The sequence below is a fragment of the Colias eurytheme genome, chromosome 21, assembly GCF_061535395.1.
Source record: "Colias eurytheme isolate Ceu_HAF_F1 chromosome 21, ilColEury1 Martin Lab GWU primary, whole genome shotgun sequence".
Taxonomy (NCBI): domain Eukaryota; kingdom Metazoa; phylum Arthropoda; class Insecta; order Lepidoptera; family Pieridae; genus Colias; species Colias eurytheme.
The window spans coordinates 5,150,600-5,166,985 of NC_143000.1; the positions used below are offsets into that span (position 1 = coordinate 5,150,600).

At 33.6% G+C, this 16,386-nt stretch overlaps 4 protein-coding genes across 4 annotated transcripts; 3 read left to right on the forward strand and 1 right to left on the reverse strand.

Annotated features, from left to right (window-relative positions):
• The first annotated feature begins 1,686 nt into the window (after positions 1 to 1,686).
• On the forward strand, positions 1,687 to 7,293 carry LOC149899102 (pupal cuticle protein-like). Its single transcript, XM_090114296.1, has 2 exons — positions 1,687 to 1,831; positions 6,260 to 7,293. The coding sequence occupies exons 1-2, from the start codon at positions 1,820 to 1,822 to the stop codon at positions 6,992 to 6,994; spliced, it is 747 nt and encodes a 248-aa protein (XP_089970422.1). The 5' UTR covers positions 1,687 to 1,819; the 3' UTR covers positions 6,995 to 7,293.
• A 1,053-nt stretch (positions 7,294 to 8,346) lies between these two features.
• On the forward strand, positions 8,347 to 12,351 carry LOC149899103 (pickpocket protein 28-like). The gene is made up of 14 exons (XM_090114176.1): positions 8,347 to 8,403; positions 8,471 to 8,551; positions 8,674 to 8,807; positions 9,020 to 9,226; positions 9,300 to 9,420; positions 9,495 to 9,643; positions 9,736 to 9,848; positions 10,030 to 10,118; positions 10,240 to 10,424; positions 10,512 to 10,597; positions 10,674 to 10,748; positions 10,961 to 11,111; positions 11,717 to 11,808; positions 12,097 to 12,351. Exons 1-14 carry the CDS (start codon positions 8,347 to 8,349, stop codon positions 12,228 to 12,230), a joined length of 1,674 nt encoding a protein of 557 aa, XP_089970302.1. The 3' UTR covers positions 12,231 to 12,351.
• On the reverse strand, positions 12,254 to 14,448 carry MED31 (mediator complex subunit 31). Its single transcript, XM_090114179.1, has 4 exons — positions 14,279 to 14,448; positions 14,099 to 14,188; positions 13,414 to 13,583; positions 12,254 to 12,689 (listed from the first exon to the last, which is right to left on the reverse strand). Exons 1-4 carry the CDS (start codon positions 14,292 to 14,294, stop codon positions 12,543 to 12,545), a joined length of 423 nt encoding a protein of 140 aa, XP_089970305.1. The 5' UTR covers positions 14,295 to 14,448; the 3' UTR covers positions 12,254 to 12,542.
• A 441-nt stretch (positions 14,449 to 14,889) lies between these two features.
• Snap29 (Synaptosomal-associated protein 29kDa) lies at positions 14,890 to 16,330 on the forward strand. Its single transcript, XM_090114178.1, has one exon. The coding sequence runs from the start codon at positions 15,180 to 15,182 to the stop codon at positions 15,981 to 15,983; it is 804 nt and encodes a 267-aa protein (XP_089970304.1). The 5' UTR covers positions 14,890 to 15,179; the 3' UTR covers positions 15,984 to 16,330.
• Positions 16,331 to 16,386: the final 56 nt, after the last annotated feature.

Sequence of the window (16,386 nt, forward strand, 5' to 3'; positions counted from 1 at the left end):
TTTCACCTGATAACCGATGTAAGTGTTATCTAGTATTTAAATGCATACTGATAGAAAAATAAGAAATATTGTTTTTCGTTTTATATTATATACACATCAAAATGTATGAAAGGGTAGGTACATTGCTCTATGCGTACTTTAACTTTAAAATAAAAAATCTATTCTTTACTTTTATGATTAATTTTTAGAAGAAATTTAGGTAGATACTAGATAGTTTAATAATAACGCTCATGAGATGTAGGCTCGAGATACATGTTGCAGAAATTGCTTATTCCGATGCATAGATAACAGAACCCTTTTATTGCGTAGGTCAAAACGCACGAGTCGTTAGTCGCATAGTTTTTTCTTTTTCAATAAGTGCAATGAATATAGATATTGATCACTTTATCGACCATGACAAAAATTGGACAGTCATTTCTCTCAGTACGCTAACGTAGAGCTTAAGAAGTTCAAGATGATTATGAATATATTAATAAAAAAATTTCAAACACTTGTTGTATAAATTATATTTTGTGATAAGGTTCATTTTATAATGTTTTATTTCATTTTAGTTAAAATACGCTTAAGTTCGTTTCGTCGTTTCGTCATTAATAAAAAAATGTGTAACACTTCTAATTTAACATGTTTTATTAACAATTTAATTAAGTAAGTAACAGCACTTAGACTGATGTGCCAAGAGCAAAAATCATATGAAGCGTGAATCACCTGATACATGATTATCAATACGTAGCACCTTGGCTGTAGAGGTCGTAACGTGAGTCTTCATTAACGCGACGAAATTTATATTCTCAAGTATCACAATCCACTTCAAGAATTTCATATTAAACCGAAAAGGGCACTAGAACGATTTATCGAAATAAAACCATCTTCGGCAACCTTATGTTTATCTGATCACAATTAATCCGTAATTTTAAAGTTTATCTCCTTTTTGAGTTCACTGAAGTTACAGAATTTTATTCATAACTGATTTACAATATTTATTAGGTATATCAGAACGTTGGTCAAATCTCAAAAACAAAAGGAAGTGGGTACTTTAGCGAAATATGCGTAATGAAGGTTTATTTCGCATAGTAACAAGATATTAGACAGAAAGTAAAACGTAACCACACGTAACCCTATAAAAAGTTGTACACTATTAGTTTCCCCCCTTGATCAATATCATTTTTAACCGACTTCACAAAAAGGACATATTTTTTGATTCGATATTTGTTTTGAACACAAATATCCATTTGATGGTAAATTTTTTTTAAGTTCTTTATAATTGTTATGTAGGTGATTGATATGTTGTGATTGAAAGTTCTTATGTCGGGCCTTATTTAAATTTGACGTAAATCGGACCTATATTAAAAGTTATAATTACCTACACTTTATCAAAATATTCAGAACGTTCCTATTTCGCAGTTTCCGTTAGTGATTTACATGCGAATTTGATTCACTTACGAAAATTGTAATTAATTGAAAAAGCGAACTTCTCAAGATCACAAAATTCATCTTTTTTTGGATAATGATACACATAAGAAAAATATGAATATCAAAATCAGCCCAAACATTGCCATTGAAATGTATACCTATGATATTCGCCTATTATCAATGGCATGTCCCAAGACTTTCACGCGCGAGCGCTACGCCACCCCCTCTGCGCACACGCCGAACTATAAAAGCCAGCTCCCGCCCTCATTTCATACAGACGCAAGTTGCACTTCAACATAGCGATTCCTGGAAGACCCTAGTCTTCCATCAGCGCTATACATACACTAAATAACAATTTAACTTCTTTCCTTTTTTCTTTCACTTCTGTGCTTTACTTCTTTACACAAAAATGAAATCCATGGTAAGTACTTTTCGTAAAAGCTTTCTTTTCCTTTGCTTTTCTGTTTATTAAGTAAAAAGTAAAGTTAGTCCTATTATCTGCTATTGGTACTATAAATTGTAATAAATTTTGGTATAAATGAAATTGATCAAATACGATAACTTAATCGCGATATTAACAATAGTCTAAAACTTCAAATGTATCATTAATCACAATAACAAATGTAATGTTCAATTGATAAATGGCCCAGTAATACAAGGTATTGGCTTACGATAATTTTAATAATAGAGCATTGTATCTGATCTTAAACAAGTTATTGAACTGTTTTCAAACAACCAACCCAATCCTGCACAAAAGCTGGATTTAACCTTCATTCAAGAAACTAATCTAATTTTGTGTCAGTCCGACAAGTTGTTTTCACAAATAAATCTGGTCTTTATCTTCTTGCATTCCATATAATTTAACTTTTTTTTCAGTCGTCTTAATTATAACAAAGTTCATTAAAATATAGAGCATGCGAAAATGTATTTTCACAATCATATAATTGCGCTCGGTCATCCTCTCAAGTAAAAACGCGAGACGGTTTTATTACTTCATTCAATTGTTTAATGATCCGTGAAACGATTAAATAATCTTAAACCTAGACTTTTTCATTATTAAAAGTTTCATTAAAATAATTAGCGAGTTGAACTAGCAGTAAGTAGGCCTGTGTCGAAAATTAAAAAGTTACCGGAGCGTTACAAGCACGCGACTTCATTAGGTCATTGTCATTGCAAACATTTTTTCGATCCATTTTAAGATTTCATCCAATATATTTAACGACTTTATCTACTTATCGCAATGTAACGTTTCATTAAAAAATACATGTGTCAATAATGTGGAATAAAAATATGTATGGACTAATCAATGAGATATTAATAATATCATCATAGGTTCAAAAATGTTATATTATGTAAAAAATCTTTTTTCTGGTAAGAATAAAGTATCCAGGAAAAATGAATATATTTTACTAGTACGTAACTGGTAACTCGATAATTTAATAACAAATAATAAATTTACAAGATCACTTATTGTCGGAAGAACATCAAAAAAAGATTTCCCAATAATAATAAAAAAGAATATAAATAAATGATTATTGAGTCAAAATTGCATTTAACCAAGTATTAAAATTGCATTTATGTGTAGTAATTTAAATATCGTTATCATACGATTTAAATCAATTATTGTCAATAGTCTGAGCGATAATTACACAATCTTAGCGAACATCAACTTCCTTAAAATATGTTAATTTTGTACGGACCTAAACGTTACTTGCAAATCTTAAACCGATTAGGGCTATATAAACGCTTAATCTTATTTCGTTATAACGATAAAATCAAGAAACGATAATTGTTATTGACAGTTTATAAAAATGATATTTCAAGCACAACACCTACGTGCAACTATACTCAGTAAGGCGATCTCGGTCGGCTTCACCCATAAAGTCATCTCACCCGATCATGAGCCATTTACGCACGCAATGTCAACTGGACCAGTGTTAAAGTCAATTAACAATCACCTCATTCGATTATTATTTCTGCCGCACAAAGACAGCCGCCGACACTAGCGCCGGCGTGATTTTATCGAATTGATGTGAATCGAATGCTTAACGAGGCATTGTGTACAATTTGTAGCCGAAAATTTGTCTTCATCATGATTCAATATGGACATTGACGTATATTTGATTGGTCATCTAAAATGAATTTAAGCTCCAAATACGCATTATTGCCTTGTTTATTTATATGATAGTTGGGTAATTCGGGTTGCATGGTATGTCTGCAAATTATATAGGAAGTTTGTAAAATTTGCGACATTTTATAGCCTTATCGGTTCACATGACTTTTAAGGAAGTATATACCATCGCTACGGTTATGATTTTTATCTCCTAGATTTCACTAGACTTATCTTGAGACCTCATAACTTTGCAAAATATCGTGATTAAGACTTTCATGACATGCGATTCCTCATACTACTAGCAAAGTTTAGTGTATTGCTAGTAAGACCCACGTTTAGATACTAAATCCTACATGTCACATCAGAGAGCTTTTCTTACAAATAATTTTCTCTAACGATACCACCTCATGTAGCGATTATAACTGTCTGCAAGATGCGCAAATAGAAACATTCCAAAAAAAATCCATAAGGCAAAGTGGTAAATAAAATTAGGGCAAGACAGGCACCTGTAGCGTAGTGATTCCAGCAACCGTTTCCGCGGCACCTAGAAGTCCAAGCCAGATCACGCTCGCCTCGCCACTCACTAAGGGTTTTTGTCTGCATTCCATCGCAAGCTTGTTTAGAAGGGCATGCCCACGCACACCGCGACACTAATCAATACCACAATTATACCTAATTACGGACCGCCCACCGATATTAAGAGATTAGTGGTTAAAAGTTTATCGGTCTAATGATAAGATAGATTGAAAAACGGCATATCCTGTCCGTGTAGCGCATTAATATTTTCCTTTGTGTGCAAATTAGTTCTTGAAAGATTTCGGAAATCACGACATGCCTAAAAGTTAGATCCTTACGAAGAAGCTACGTTCTTTTTACAAATAAGATCCGTCGAAATGTAGGTATGTGTACCTATAATAAATAGGGCAAATGAAAATAAGAACGCAAATGTCAATTTGATATGCGAGGGTAACCAGTTGCTGAATGTGACGGTGGGCTGGTCCGGAAGGCTGGCTTCCTGCTTCTTGACCTTCAACTAGCCTTCAGACCTTGACGCCATTCACTTAGTGCGTTACTTTTATTTGTCATGAATAACAAATGAAAGCGTAGGTTCTTGTAAATCAAAGCCTTTGTCCGAGGGACAACAATGTAGGATCACATAGGTATTAAAGACCATTTCGAGTTTCTTCATCGTGTTTTTTTTTTTATATTCATCAGTAAATAATTCTACAGACTCCTTAAAATATTAAATGCAAAACTTAAATTATTATATTTTTCCACTAATACAATAATTCTTGCACATTGCAATAATTTCGCCACACGAACATAAAAGTCGCAAATCAAGGGCGAATCATTACTAAATAATTTAAACCACGATTTTATCAAATATTTTGTAACGTCACGTGCTTTTAGAAATAATAAAATTTACCCACAATAAAACATTTTCATAACACGTGAGTAGGTTTGCAATATCATTGTATATTTGGGCAATTTTGAAACGGATTAAGTGGAATGTGAAATAATGTTATCTATTGCTTATTCATTCAATGTTCTATGATAGAACTATAATAAATTGTAAATGCACTTAGTTATTCTAAATTTTTTATCGTATATCGAAATAATTTTTGCAAAACGTAATCAGAGCGCATACAAAATTCAGTAGCGCACCAACAATATATTCACAGGCTTATGAATGTTCAATAGGGCGCACAAATTAGAAACGTCTAAATCAGCACGGTTATTACGTCGTCAATATAAACGGCAGGCGGACAGATCCGATCTGACCACTGCCCTGAGCCCTGACATCATTACGTGATACTGAACTTACGCTCGCCGCAAATTCCATCATAATCTCATCTTATTTCCATCAATTCTATCATGCTCTATTTATTACTAACACGTAAAAGGGTGATAATGACATTGCTCATAAGTACGTGTTTGTACGGTTCATTTACTCTTTTAAATTTTTGAGAATCTCTCTCTCTTCTCTCTTTTATTCTCATTCATGGCACACGTCATTTCATGTGAATTTACATAGAAATTGCAGTTATAATACGTTCGTCTTACTCTAATAGTTGCATATTTCCAAGCCTCCGGTTAACATTGATATACCCGTCGCTAACGTATCAAGGGCTTTCAATTATTATTTATCAATGCAAAAAATATATTAGCACGCTGTTATTCCTGATTCTTTATTCATATTGTTCACGTCATGATATTAAAACATGTTACTGAATAAACCATTACCATATTTAGCGTCTTGATGTGTTATTTATGCAATAATAACACTTTTATTCGCACTCTCCGGATTAAACTGTTGCCGTAACTATTAAATTATTATAAATAACATAAAATTACGCAGCAACTTACATAAACTAGGGCACAAATAAAATTTAAACTAGCACTTAGAATATTTTAACGACCGGATTTATCAATTAAATATTTAACTATCAAGTTTAACAGAAGTAATGCTTGTAATTAAGACTTATTGAGAGATAAATGAAGGAATACCACATATCTTAGTACTCTAGATTCTGAATAATTATTATTACAATCTTTTACGGATTATTATAAATTATAATCCAATAAGCACTGGCACTTGTCAATCTCACTATAGTATTGCACATATTTGTTACAATTATTATTTTTCTATTGAGATATAACTGTCCGTCAATATTGCAATACCCATATAATGTTAGTTTCGCGTCATTTATTGGAAATATTTCTCTTTGTTCTCAGATTGTAGTAGCTTGCTTGGCGTTGGCGTGCGGTGCCCACGCATCCGGCTGGGCCGGCCCACCCGCCAACATCGCCCTGTCACAGGACGGACGCAACATCCTCGACACACCCGAGGTAGCGCAAGCCCGGGCGGCCCACCTCTCAGCGTTACAACAGGCCTCACAGAACAACCCCAACCCCCAGGACGATGGCTCATACGACCCTCGGTGGGACAACGAAGAGTACTGGCAACAGGCTGACCAGAAATGGAACGGTGCCCAGGCCAACCAATGGAACGGTGCCCAGGCCAACCAATGGAACGCTGCCCCCGCCAACCAATGGAACGGTGCTCCCGCTCACCAATGGAACGCCGCCCCCGCTGCCCCATCATGGAACGCCGCTCCTTCCTGGAACGCTGCCGGTGCCGCCCCCGCTCCCGTCGCTGAGACCCCCGAAGTAGCGCAAGCCCGCGCCGCTCACCTCGCCGCCCTCTCCGCCGCCAACGCCGCTCCCGCTCAACCTCAGTGGAACGCCGCAGCCCAAAACCAATGGAATGCCCCCGCCCACAACCAGTGGAACAACAACAACAACGGTGGACACTGGCAAGGACCTCCCGCTCAGATCAGACTGGCCCAGAACGGAGCTGGTATCTTGGAAACACCTGAAGTTGCTGCCGCGCGCGCCGCCCACTTAGCAGCTCACTCGCAAGTGGCGCACAACGCCCCCGCCCACGCGCCCCAGCAACACTGGAACTGAAGCCCTTCCTCCTTCTTTCCTGGGTACCTGGACACCTCTAGCACGTCACCCGCGTTCCCGGTGACCGCGAGCATATGACGTCCTAGAGAGACGTCGAGATGCCATTCCTTTCCCTTCGATCTCCTCTTCGTTTAGGAAATCTTCAAAGTGCAAGTGCGTCAGCCTATCCCTTCTTATGGCTTTTTGTTACTTTTTTTAGAAATTCTCTCTTAAACGGACTATTATTTGTACATAATACCTAAATAATAAATGTATGTATGCGTAATAAACGAAATATATTAAACGGTAAATTATACAACTCTTTTTTTATTTAAAACCTTAACGAACAATATTAAGCTGAATGAGCATCTACAATATTGCGACAAAAAATGTGTACATTCATTTATACAGAAATACGAATAGCGACAAATGCTATATGATGAACCGAACATCAGTGTTTAGGCTGTTGGTAATTAAAAGACAATAAAAACTACAAATTAGAATTTCCTAGAACTATATTCCCTACATACATTAGCAGTGTAAATCAATTCATTAAAAACATGTGTTTTAGATAGAAATGTAATTGTAATCCTTTCCTATAAATAGTACTAGCAACGACGCAACTGCGAATAAATAACTCTACACAAAAAAATACACAGGAAATATGTATTTTAAGCATATATAGGTATCCCTTCGAATGCTTAAAAATTAAAAGTAACAAGTTAGTGGTAGATAATTTACTACCATGCACGTCATAATTATTATGTTCGCGTGTTTTTCCTGATGAAAATGATAAAAAACATAAAATTAGACATTTACGGACATGAAATCTTTATGGACATCTGTCTGTATAATAATTTCTAAATATTTAATGGTAATATACCTATAGAGCATGTTCGATTTTAGTCAATGAATCAAAATAATATAAGAACACGTAAATAAATTAGTTTAAAAAAATAATTACAAACGAATAAGAATTTAAATAAACAAAATTACATTTACACTAAGGTAAATAGCAGTAAGACTGCAAATAATCCTCGAACAATATATCCTTACTCTATCCCTATCATTTTCCACGCACAGAAATTATAGGCTTTAAAGTAACTTGATTTACGATTAGAAGTTGTAAAAGCAATTGCATGATAAGGTTACAGGGACAAGCAGATAATTCGGTGTTAAAATATATAATTTAACCATCAAAGCTAGCATTGGAGGCGTTGCAAGGACGATGTATCATTCGATCGCTGCAATCAACCGATTAAACCGCAAATATTGGCTATGGGAAATTAACTCGGAATGCCGACTAGTTGTTGGCGACCACGCCGGTGCTTTGTGCTCTGTTATCATTTTATGATCAATATTGTACGCCAAACATGGTTTATAAAAGTCGCGGAAAACGGAGTTCCAAACTTTCGAATTCAACGAAAAAGGTAAAACCGAAAAAAGTTGTAGAAGATTCACAATATAATTTAATAACAATACGCATTTTAATTTCAGGAAAATGAGTGGGTCCACCATCCTTATGCCTCTACTTGGTACAGTTGGAACACAAATAAATCTAACACGAGCAATTTAAAAGTAAGCAAAACCGCGTGATGGTATTATCTTAATTAATACCTAAACTAGAAATGTTATGCCACAGTTAAACTATTTAACTGGAGAATGCGACATATCAACTTATTTCCTGAAAATATTTTCAGAATTTGAACAATAATAATATAAAGAAACCAAACAATTACGAAGATCTTACAAATGATCTTCGGGAATATTTAATGACATCTACCTTACACGGCCTACGATATATTGGAGAGAAGAAATTAACGTGGCTTGAAAGGTACGCACGGAATTTAACGAGTGTTTAATTGCACATTTATTTTAAAAACACTGTAAGAAATTAATTAAAATATTCGGCCATTACTTTTAACGTTCTCTTAATTAATATGTTAATGGTGGTGGTAATTTTGGTTAATATTTGTAGAACAATTAATAAAAAATGTTGTACTATAGTATAACCAAATAATAAGTAGCTTATTAACTCTATTTCAGGTTTTTCTGGTTAACCGCTTTCGTATGTTCCCTAATATGCGCAGGATTCTTTATTTTGAATGTATATGCAAAATGGAGCAAATCACCCATGATTGTGAGCATAAACCCTGAGGACATGCCCTTGAATAAATTGCCGTTTCCAGCATTAACTATCTGTAACGTCAACCAAGCTAAAAAATCTGTAGCTGAACGTTACGTGGCTTATGGGTATGCAACCAGGTTTAAATAAAGAATACATTTTAATATATTTCTTAAATAAAATATTGAATGCATATTTTAGCTCTTCGGTTGACCAGAAGCTTTTGGAAAGCCTATGTTCGTCCCAAAAAGACGCCGATCTTTTCGAAGATATCATCGCAGAAAGCGCGGATTGGGATCACACACGATCATTTCTTATTAATGTGAGTAACGTATTATAACCGTTAGAATATATTAATATATAAATATATCTGTTTAAAATAATAATCTCTAACAGGTTACGCAACCGTGTGAAGAAATGTTAGCAATATGCACCTGGGACTCCAAACCCATGAATTGCCAAGACCTCTTCAATGCGCAACTTACTGATGAAGGATTGTGCTGTACTTTTAATGTAGTTCATAGGGAGATGATGTTTCGCAATCCGTAAGATTATGATCTTTATAGTGTAGAACTACTTGATTATTCTTAGTTCGTATATAGGTATAAGAAATTGTCATATGTGAAATATCTTGCAGAAGAGATCTCAATGATTTGAATATAACATTTCCATTACCTGCAGTCGACTGGACGCCTGAAAATGGCTATCCTGATAATGCACCACAAGATGGATTTCCTTGGAAACCAAAAGGTAGAAGAAAGGTAGAACGTAGAACTTAACGTAGAAAAAATCTCACATGAATGGTATCATGCATTTACCTCTATTTTATGGTATAGGACAAGTATTTCTAAGAGAAGAATCTTTTAACGATATCTTTAGTCTGTATGTTTTTGTGAAAGTATTAATTCTATACCAACTTGATTTATTTTAGGAATTGGTACAGACCACGGATTGACTTTAATACTTGATGCAAACGTGCCCGAATATTATTGCGCGTCTACAAAAAGCACTGGATTTAAAGTATGTTTATGTGTTTTGATAATTTTGTATTTATATTTAATATTTTTTATCGATATGTACCTATAGTTATGCCTTATCAAAAAAAAATTCTATGACTTATTTGACAATATCCTTATTGAAGATTCTTCTACACAATCCAACTGAAACTCCGAAAATTGCAAAATTAGGAGAAATATACGGACCTGGAATAGAAGCCAGAGTTGCTATCAAACCAAGAATATTGGATGCCCAAGCTGCTCTCAAAGACATCGATGTAAATAAAAGGTTTTGCTTATTTTCTAGCGAGAAAGATTTAGTTTTCTACAGGTACCTACAATTAAAAAAATCTATTGTTTTAAATACATGCCTCATTTGTTTTTCTTACCTAATATCTTCTTCTTTTCTTCTTTCAAGAACCTATACTTTCAAAAATTGTCAAATGGAATGTGAAGCACGACGAATGCTTGAAATATGCAAATGTGTTCTATATTTTATGCCAAGTAAGATAAATAATTCGTATTTTATGTTAAACATATTTCATTTATTCGCTTATTGGAAAATAAATTCATCTTCTAGAAAATAAAACAACGAGAATATGCGGTAAAGCTGACGCTAAATGCTACAATAATATGAGAAACTACATTCCTGCTGGTAAGCCATTATTTATTGTATCGTTAACTTACTTATACGACAGACTTTACACTTTAGCTAAGATCCATATTAACACTTTTATAATGTAAGTATACCTCAATCAAAACTTAACTTAAAAAAAACTATTGTAACGAAAGGTTCTACTGATAATGATGATTTGAAAACGAGTATATTATTATAATAAATTTTATTTCGTCTATTAAAATTAACAGATCAAACTACATCTTGCGACGAGTGCCTTCCCGCATGCACCGAATTATCTTACTTGGAACGCTTGAGCACCGCACCACTCGACAAGAACCTTATAATGAACTACGCAACCAGCCTGCAGATGTCGCACAATATTACTGCTGAATATTTTACGTACGTAAATAATAATATTGTAGAATCATAATAATTGTGTTATAATAAGATTTGGTTCATCTAACAAATTGCCCATTCCAAATTGTGTTTGACCATCCCCGGTATTCACCGCGCGGCCTTTTTTTTCGCAAATCTGTCACATCGAATATAAAGGACGTATCCGCACTGCGAAAAAAATTCGCGCGTTTCACTCAGTCGTGCAAACGGCGCTATTGAGAAGATCCATGCATTTAACACGTGTTTTTCAGTTGAAAACTGAATTCAACAGCCAAAACTCGCCCGAAATTATTTCTCAGGGCGTAGATACTAGGTTCAATTCTGATTGCGGAATTTAATACGCGAGAAAAAAGCGGAAGGGTGACATATCGCTATGCGGACACAGCCTAAATAGTTAATTTTGGATCTACCTTCATATCAGCAGATTTCTAAATCAAATCATTGTATCAACTTCTGGATGATAAAGGCACATGAGTAGAATTCAATTCTTGCAATGCAATTCTTCAGTGCAATTCTTCTTCTCATAATCGCAACGCAGTTTTCATAATGAATAGACATTTTAATAATGAACTGTAAAATGTAATAAACGTTAAGTATATCAATTTCAGAAAGAATATGCTGGTTATACACTTCTACTTTGAAGATAAGACATTCCTAAGATTTACGAAGGGAGAAATATTTGGACTCACTGAATTTTTATGTGAGTACAAAATATTATATATAATTTCTTCTTCTCATAAATTCTTTATTCATTTTATAGATTGGTAGATCATGTTTTGCTTTTATTTTTACGGACTTCAGTCCGTAAAAATAAAAGCAAAACATGATCTATACATATTTGATCTATACATATACATATATGATCTATACATATTTGATTTCAATAACTAGTCATTACATAGACAGTGCCAAAAATATACCGAAAAGAATTTATATATTACAATTTGATTTTCATGTTGCTTGTTTTAATATATTATTTGTATTTCAGCAAATACAGGAGGACTACTGGGCCTCTGCATGGGATTCAGTATGATGAGTGCAGTAGAACTGCTATATTATGTCACATTACGCGCCCTTTGCGTAGCGAGACAGAGAAACCGAGTTAAACCATTTGTGAAATAAACACAGGATTTCTCATTACCTATTTTATTTAATTAATTTAAGCTTAAACTTATTTTTACAATTATTGGAGTGTATACCAAGTTTTCTTAGAACATAATTTATTTTAGAACCAGATGTAACATAATATCGTCTAACAGTTTTGAAAACAAAAGTGGGAATAGAGCTTACTGCAGATATTATAAACAAAATCTAACTTACCTCATCATAAAAAGTTGATATTAACACATTCACCTCTTTCAAATACACTGTCTTACTCAGATTCTTTTTAAAGTTCTCAACATTGAATATCATTAGTTACAATTTATGGCCACTTCAGGATTGTTGTCTTGGTGGACCGTGCTGGTTGGAATTTGGTGCTGTTGGAGGCGCTGGAGCATCAGGTGGTTGTAATGTCCTGGTTCGTCTCCTTGTATAGTGTTGCCACAACAATATTGCCTGGTCATCCATGAATTTGCACACCTAAATTGAATCAAAATGAATTGATGTACATTATTATCAAATAAATCATTAGTAGTTTAAAAAGTTTGGAGAATCCAAAAGTGCACGCCTCATAATGCTCATTACTTTGCCGAAAAGAATATAATTTTAGTGTTGCGTTGATAACTATTAAACGATGCTAAATAATACAACCATTTTCAATATCAATCTACACATAGTAGATCTACAGCTAATAAAAAACAATATGATTAAATAAAGTAAGTTTAACACAAGCTATCATGTCTCAACTGAAAAAAAGTGTTAATTGATGGGAAATTTATTTTTTCTAATTCTACATTAATTCTTTCTGGTTTAAAATTATTTTTATCAATTTTTACCAGTATTAATCTCCATTAATAATCTATAAAATTATGTGCAGATTTAGGCGAGGATTAAGCATTATGAGTCGTTTAATATCCTTGTCAATTCAGAGATCTTTATTTTCCATTCAAAATCTTTGATATTATTTAGTTTACATTCCAAATTAATTACTTTGTATTTTTTGTGTCAAATGACTTGTAATTACTAATTTGTATTACGCGCAAAGGTCGTAAGTAAAACCACATAACTCCGAATTCGCATTAAACAGGAAGCGTAAGTTGGTGTATTACTGTATAATAAAATTCCTTCTGTACTTTTCCACTGCATGTTTTTAACAAAATTAATAAAGTGTTGAGCTCACATACACACAAAATCGTGTAATTACCTGAGCAGAGACACACTCCCGTCTAAATGCTTCATGCTGTAGGAGTTCTAGGAAATGCAAACACATTGGATATTTGAGATATCTTGCATATTCTGGCTCTCTCCAATACTGTAAGTACTTCAGGTAGTTTACAAATGTTTGCTCCTTCATATATCCTCTTTGAGCTAGAACTAATACACATACTAAATTTAATTTTTATACTTTTAAAAAATAATATAAATAAGCCTTTTCTTACTTATTATTCAGGTAATTAAAATAAAATGGGTCTTTCCATTATAAGCTTTAAAGCAATAACCACAAAGAAATTCACATTCACACCCAAGTGAGACGAATGTAACTTTTTCATTTTCACAGCGGTTTTATTGTTAATTTAATATTTAGTTTACAGTTGTTACAGCTTATTTTAATGTGAAACCGTTTATGAACGGTATAACGGTAAACGGTATATACATAAGCTTAACCATATGAGTTTATGAGAATATAAATGGCTAAAGTCGAAGTTTAAATTTTTTGGTTCACCTTACAAAAATTTTTATACTGTGCAGGATCGTATGTGTGTGTGTAAATAATGTAAACCACAGTAATAAGGCTTTATATATAATACATAAGTATTTCTTCAAACAATTAATTACCTACAAGGCATCTTCATAAAATTAAAGGATAAACTACAAACTTCACTACTTACAATGAATATAATTGGGATTAGCTAAACATTGAACAAACTCCAGCTCCACTTGAAATCTTATCCTATTCTGTTCTTCTGTCTCAGTATTTACTGCAACCGAATTAAATAAATAAGCAAAACTAACACAGCTACATCATACATTGTAAATAAAGTACGTTAAATTATATTCTTAAAATATACCTTTCGCTGCTAACATTTTTTAATAATCTATATCACATACTATTATTTGTAAAGAAATAACTTTTTGTTAATGATAATAAGATGATATTATGTTGTTAAATAAAAGAGTTAAGTTTATATTAAAAATACATCAAATTATCTAATGACATTGGACAATGCACAAAAGTGACAGCTGCCAACTGCTGCCAAACTCCAAAGCCCAAAAGCGAGCCCAAAAGTCAACTCCTTGGAACCTACAGATTAGAAATACGATATCAGCCACCATAGACAAAAAGAAAAGGAAGTCATCAATCTGTGCATCAATCAGTGTAATGAATTACCTGTGGAACAACTGTGGAATTACCGGGAATTACGGATTACCCAAATTACCTGATCAATCCTTTTTGAAGTGAAACTTCTTTAGGCGCGTTGAGAGTAAAATTTCAAGATAACGTAGTAGCAATACCGTCACGTCAAGGATTAAAGGTGACGATTTTGGTATCATTGAATCTTGCCAAAGAAGTTTCACTTCTGACACGTACTTGACTGTGCTTTACGCTCTTTTTTTGTTAAATAACCGTTTTTTCCAATTACCTTCCATTCGACATATGAAAGAAAAAAAGTAGGTGTCAGTAGTGCATACGTCAATAGTAATCAATTTACTTTTTTGCTTTTTACGAATTACACCCCAGATTACACATTCTAAGATCTTCTAGTTATATCGTTTATTTTCCAAAAACAAAATATTATTAATATTAATATAAAACAAACTTTACACGTGTATTTTCCAAAAAGACAGTATCGATTTTAAGAAAGGTACCGATAATTTTTATTGAGTGAGTAAATTAAGTCTTTGTCCTTTAATTGTGTTAGGTATTGCGTTTGATTATTACATATATTTTTAAAGTGAAGAACTTGCGGAATGTCCGGACATAGATACATAAGCAACACTAGTAATCTATTTGAAGATGAAGATGTCGACGATGATACTTTCGTTAATAGCTACGCATCCAGGAGGCCGCCCCCCCAGCCTAAATCCCAAACATCTTCGTATATCTCCGATTTGGAACGACAAAGACAAACGATGCTCCAAAAACAGAAGGAAATTGAGCAAAGGACTCTAGATTCATCTTCGAGAAGCATAGGTTTATTGCGAGAATCTGAACAAATTGGAATTGCTACTGCTGAAGAACTTGCCCGTCAGAGAGAACAACTACAAAACACCAGCAGAAGACTGGACGATATAAACACAAATTTAACATACAGTCAGAAACACCTGAATGGTATTAAATCAGTGTTTTATGGTTTTAAAAACTATCTTTCTGGAAAATCAGATCAGACACCACCAAAAAGCCAGGCATCACCTAGCTCCACTAGCAGTAAGCCCGGTCCAAGTGCAAGATTGGACGAGACCCTGGATGGTTGGAGTGGAACCACTCCAACGGAACGCTTCAGTAGCCACCCTACTACTCGTCTACGTGGCTTGGATCAAGAGCAGGCAACTTTAGAACCAATTTCTGACTCACAGAGAATTAATAAAATGTTGGATGCAAACTTAGATGAAATGGTACATCACATTTCAAGGTTAAAAGGCTTAGGTGTTGCTCTCGGTGAAGAAATTGAAACTCAGAACAATTTGATAGATGAAATTCATGATAAAGTTGATACAGCTGATATTAAAATTGGTCACCAAAGTAAACAAATGAATAAGCTACTTGGCAAATAATAAATAACATTCCTTTGCCATACATTGATAAAATTTGAGATTTATTCCAAGACATAGTATGCAAAATTACTTCCTAAACTTTTAAAAGAAACTGTACCTTTGTTTTATTTTAGATTTATTTTATAATGCATGTATTGTTATTAAAATTAGTTAGTTTAAATGAATAGATGGATAAATGTCAATGGTACAGGGAAGTATTTTTATCTTTTAGTTCATTATGTTCACTATAACATGCACCTTATCAATTATTTCAATGCTAACGCTGTAATTAATGTACATATTGTTTCACCTTTTTTGTATTCTAAAAAAATGTACATTCTACAAATATATTATACTTGTTTATCTTATTGACTTGTTTTATTCTAAATGTTAAAATATAACTCATGATAAAAAAAAAATAAGG

Bases quoted from the DNA above. Each gene is read 5' to 3' on its own strand.
- MED31 (XM_090114179.1), bottom strand. The intron at 13,584-14,098 runs GTAAGTAGTGAA...TATGTGTATTAG, and splicing joins TAATCCCAATTATATTCATT to TTCTAGCTCAAAGAGGATAT. The intron at 12,690-13,413 runs GTAATTACACGA...GATTCAATTTAG, and splicing joins GGGAGTGTGTCTCTGCTCAG to GTGTGCAAATTCATGGATGA.
- Snap29 (XM_090114178.1), top strand. From the start codon at position 15,180: ATGTCCGGACATAGATACATAAGCAACACTAGTAATCTATTTGAAGAT.
- LOC149899103 (XM_090114176.1), top strand. From the start codon at position 8,347: ATGGTTTATAAAAGTCGCGGAAAACGGAGTTCCAAACTTTCGAATTCA. The intron at 10,598-10,673 runs GTAAGATAAATA...TTCATCTTCTAG, and splicing joins TGTTCTATATTTTATGCCAA to AAAATAAAACAACGAGAATA. The intron at 11,809-12,096 runs GTGAGTACAAAA...TTTGTATTTCAG, and splicing joins TGGACTCACTGAATTTTTAT to CAAATACAGGAGGACTACTG.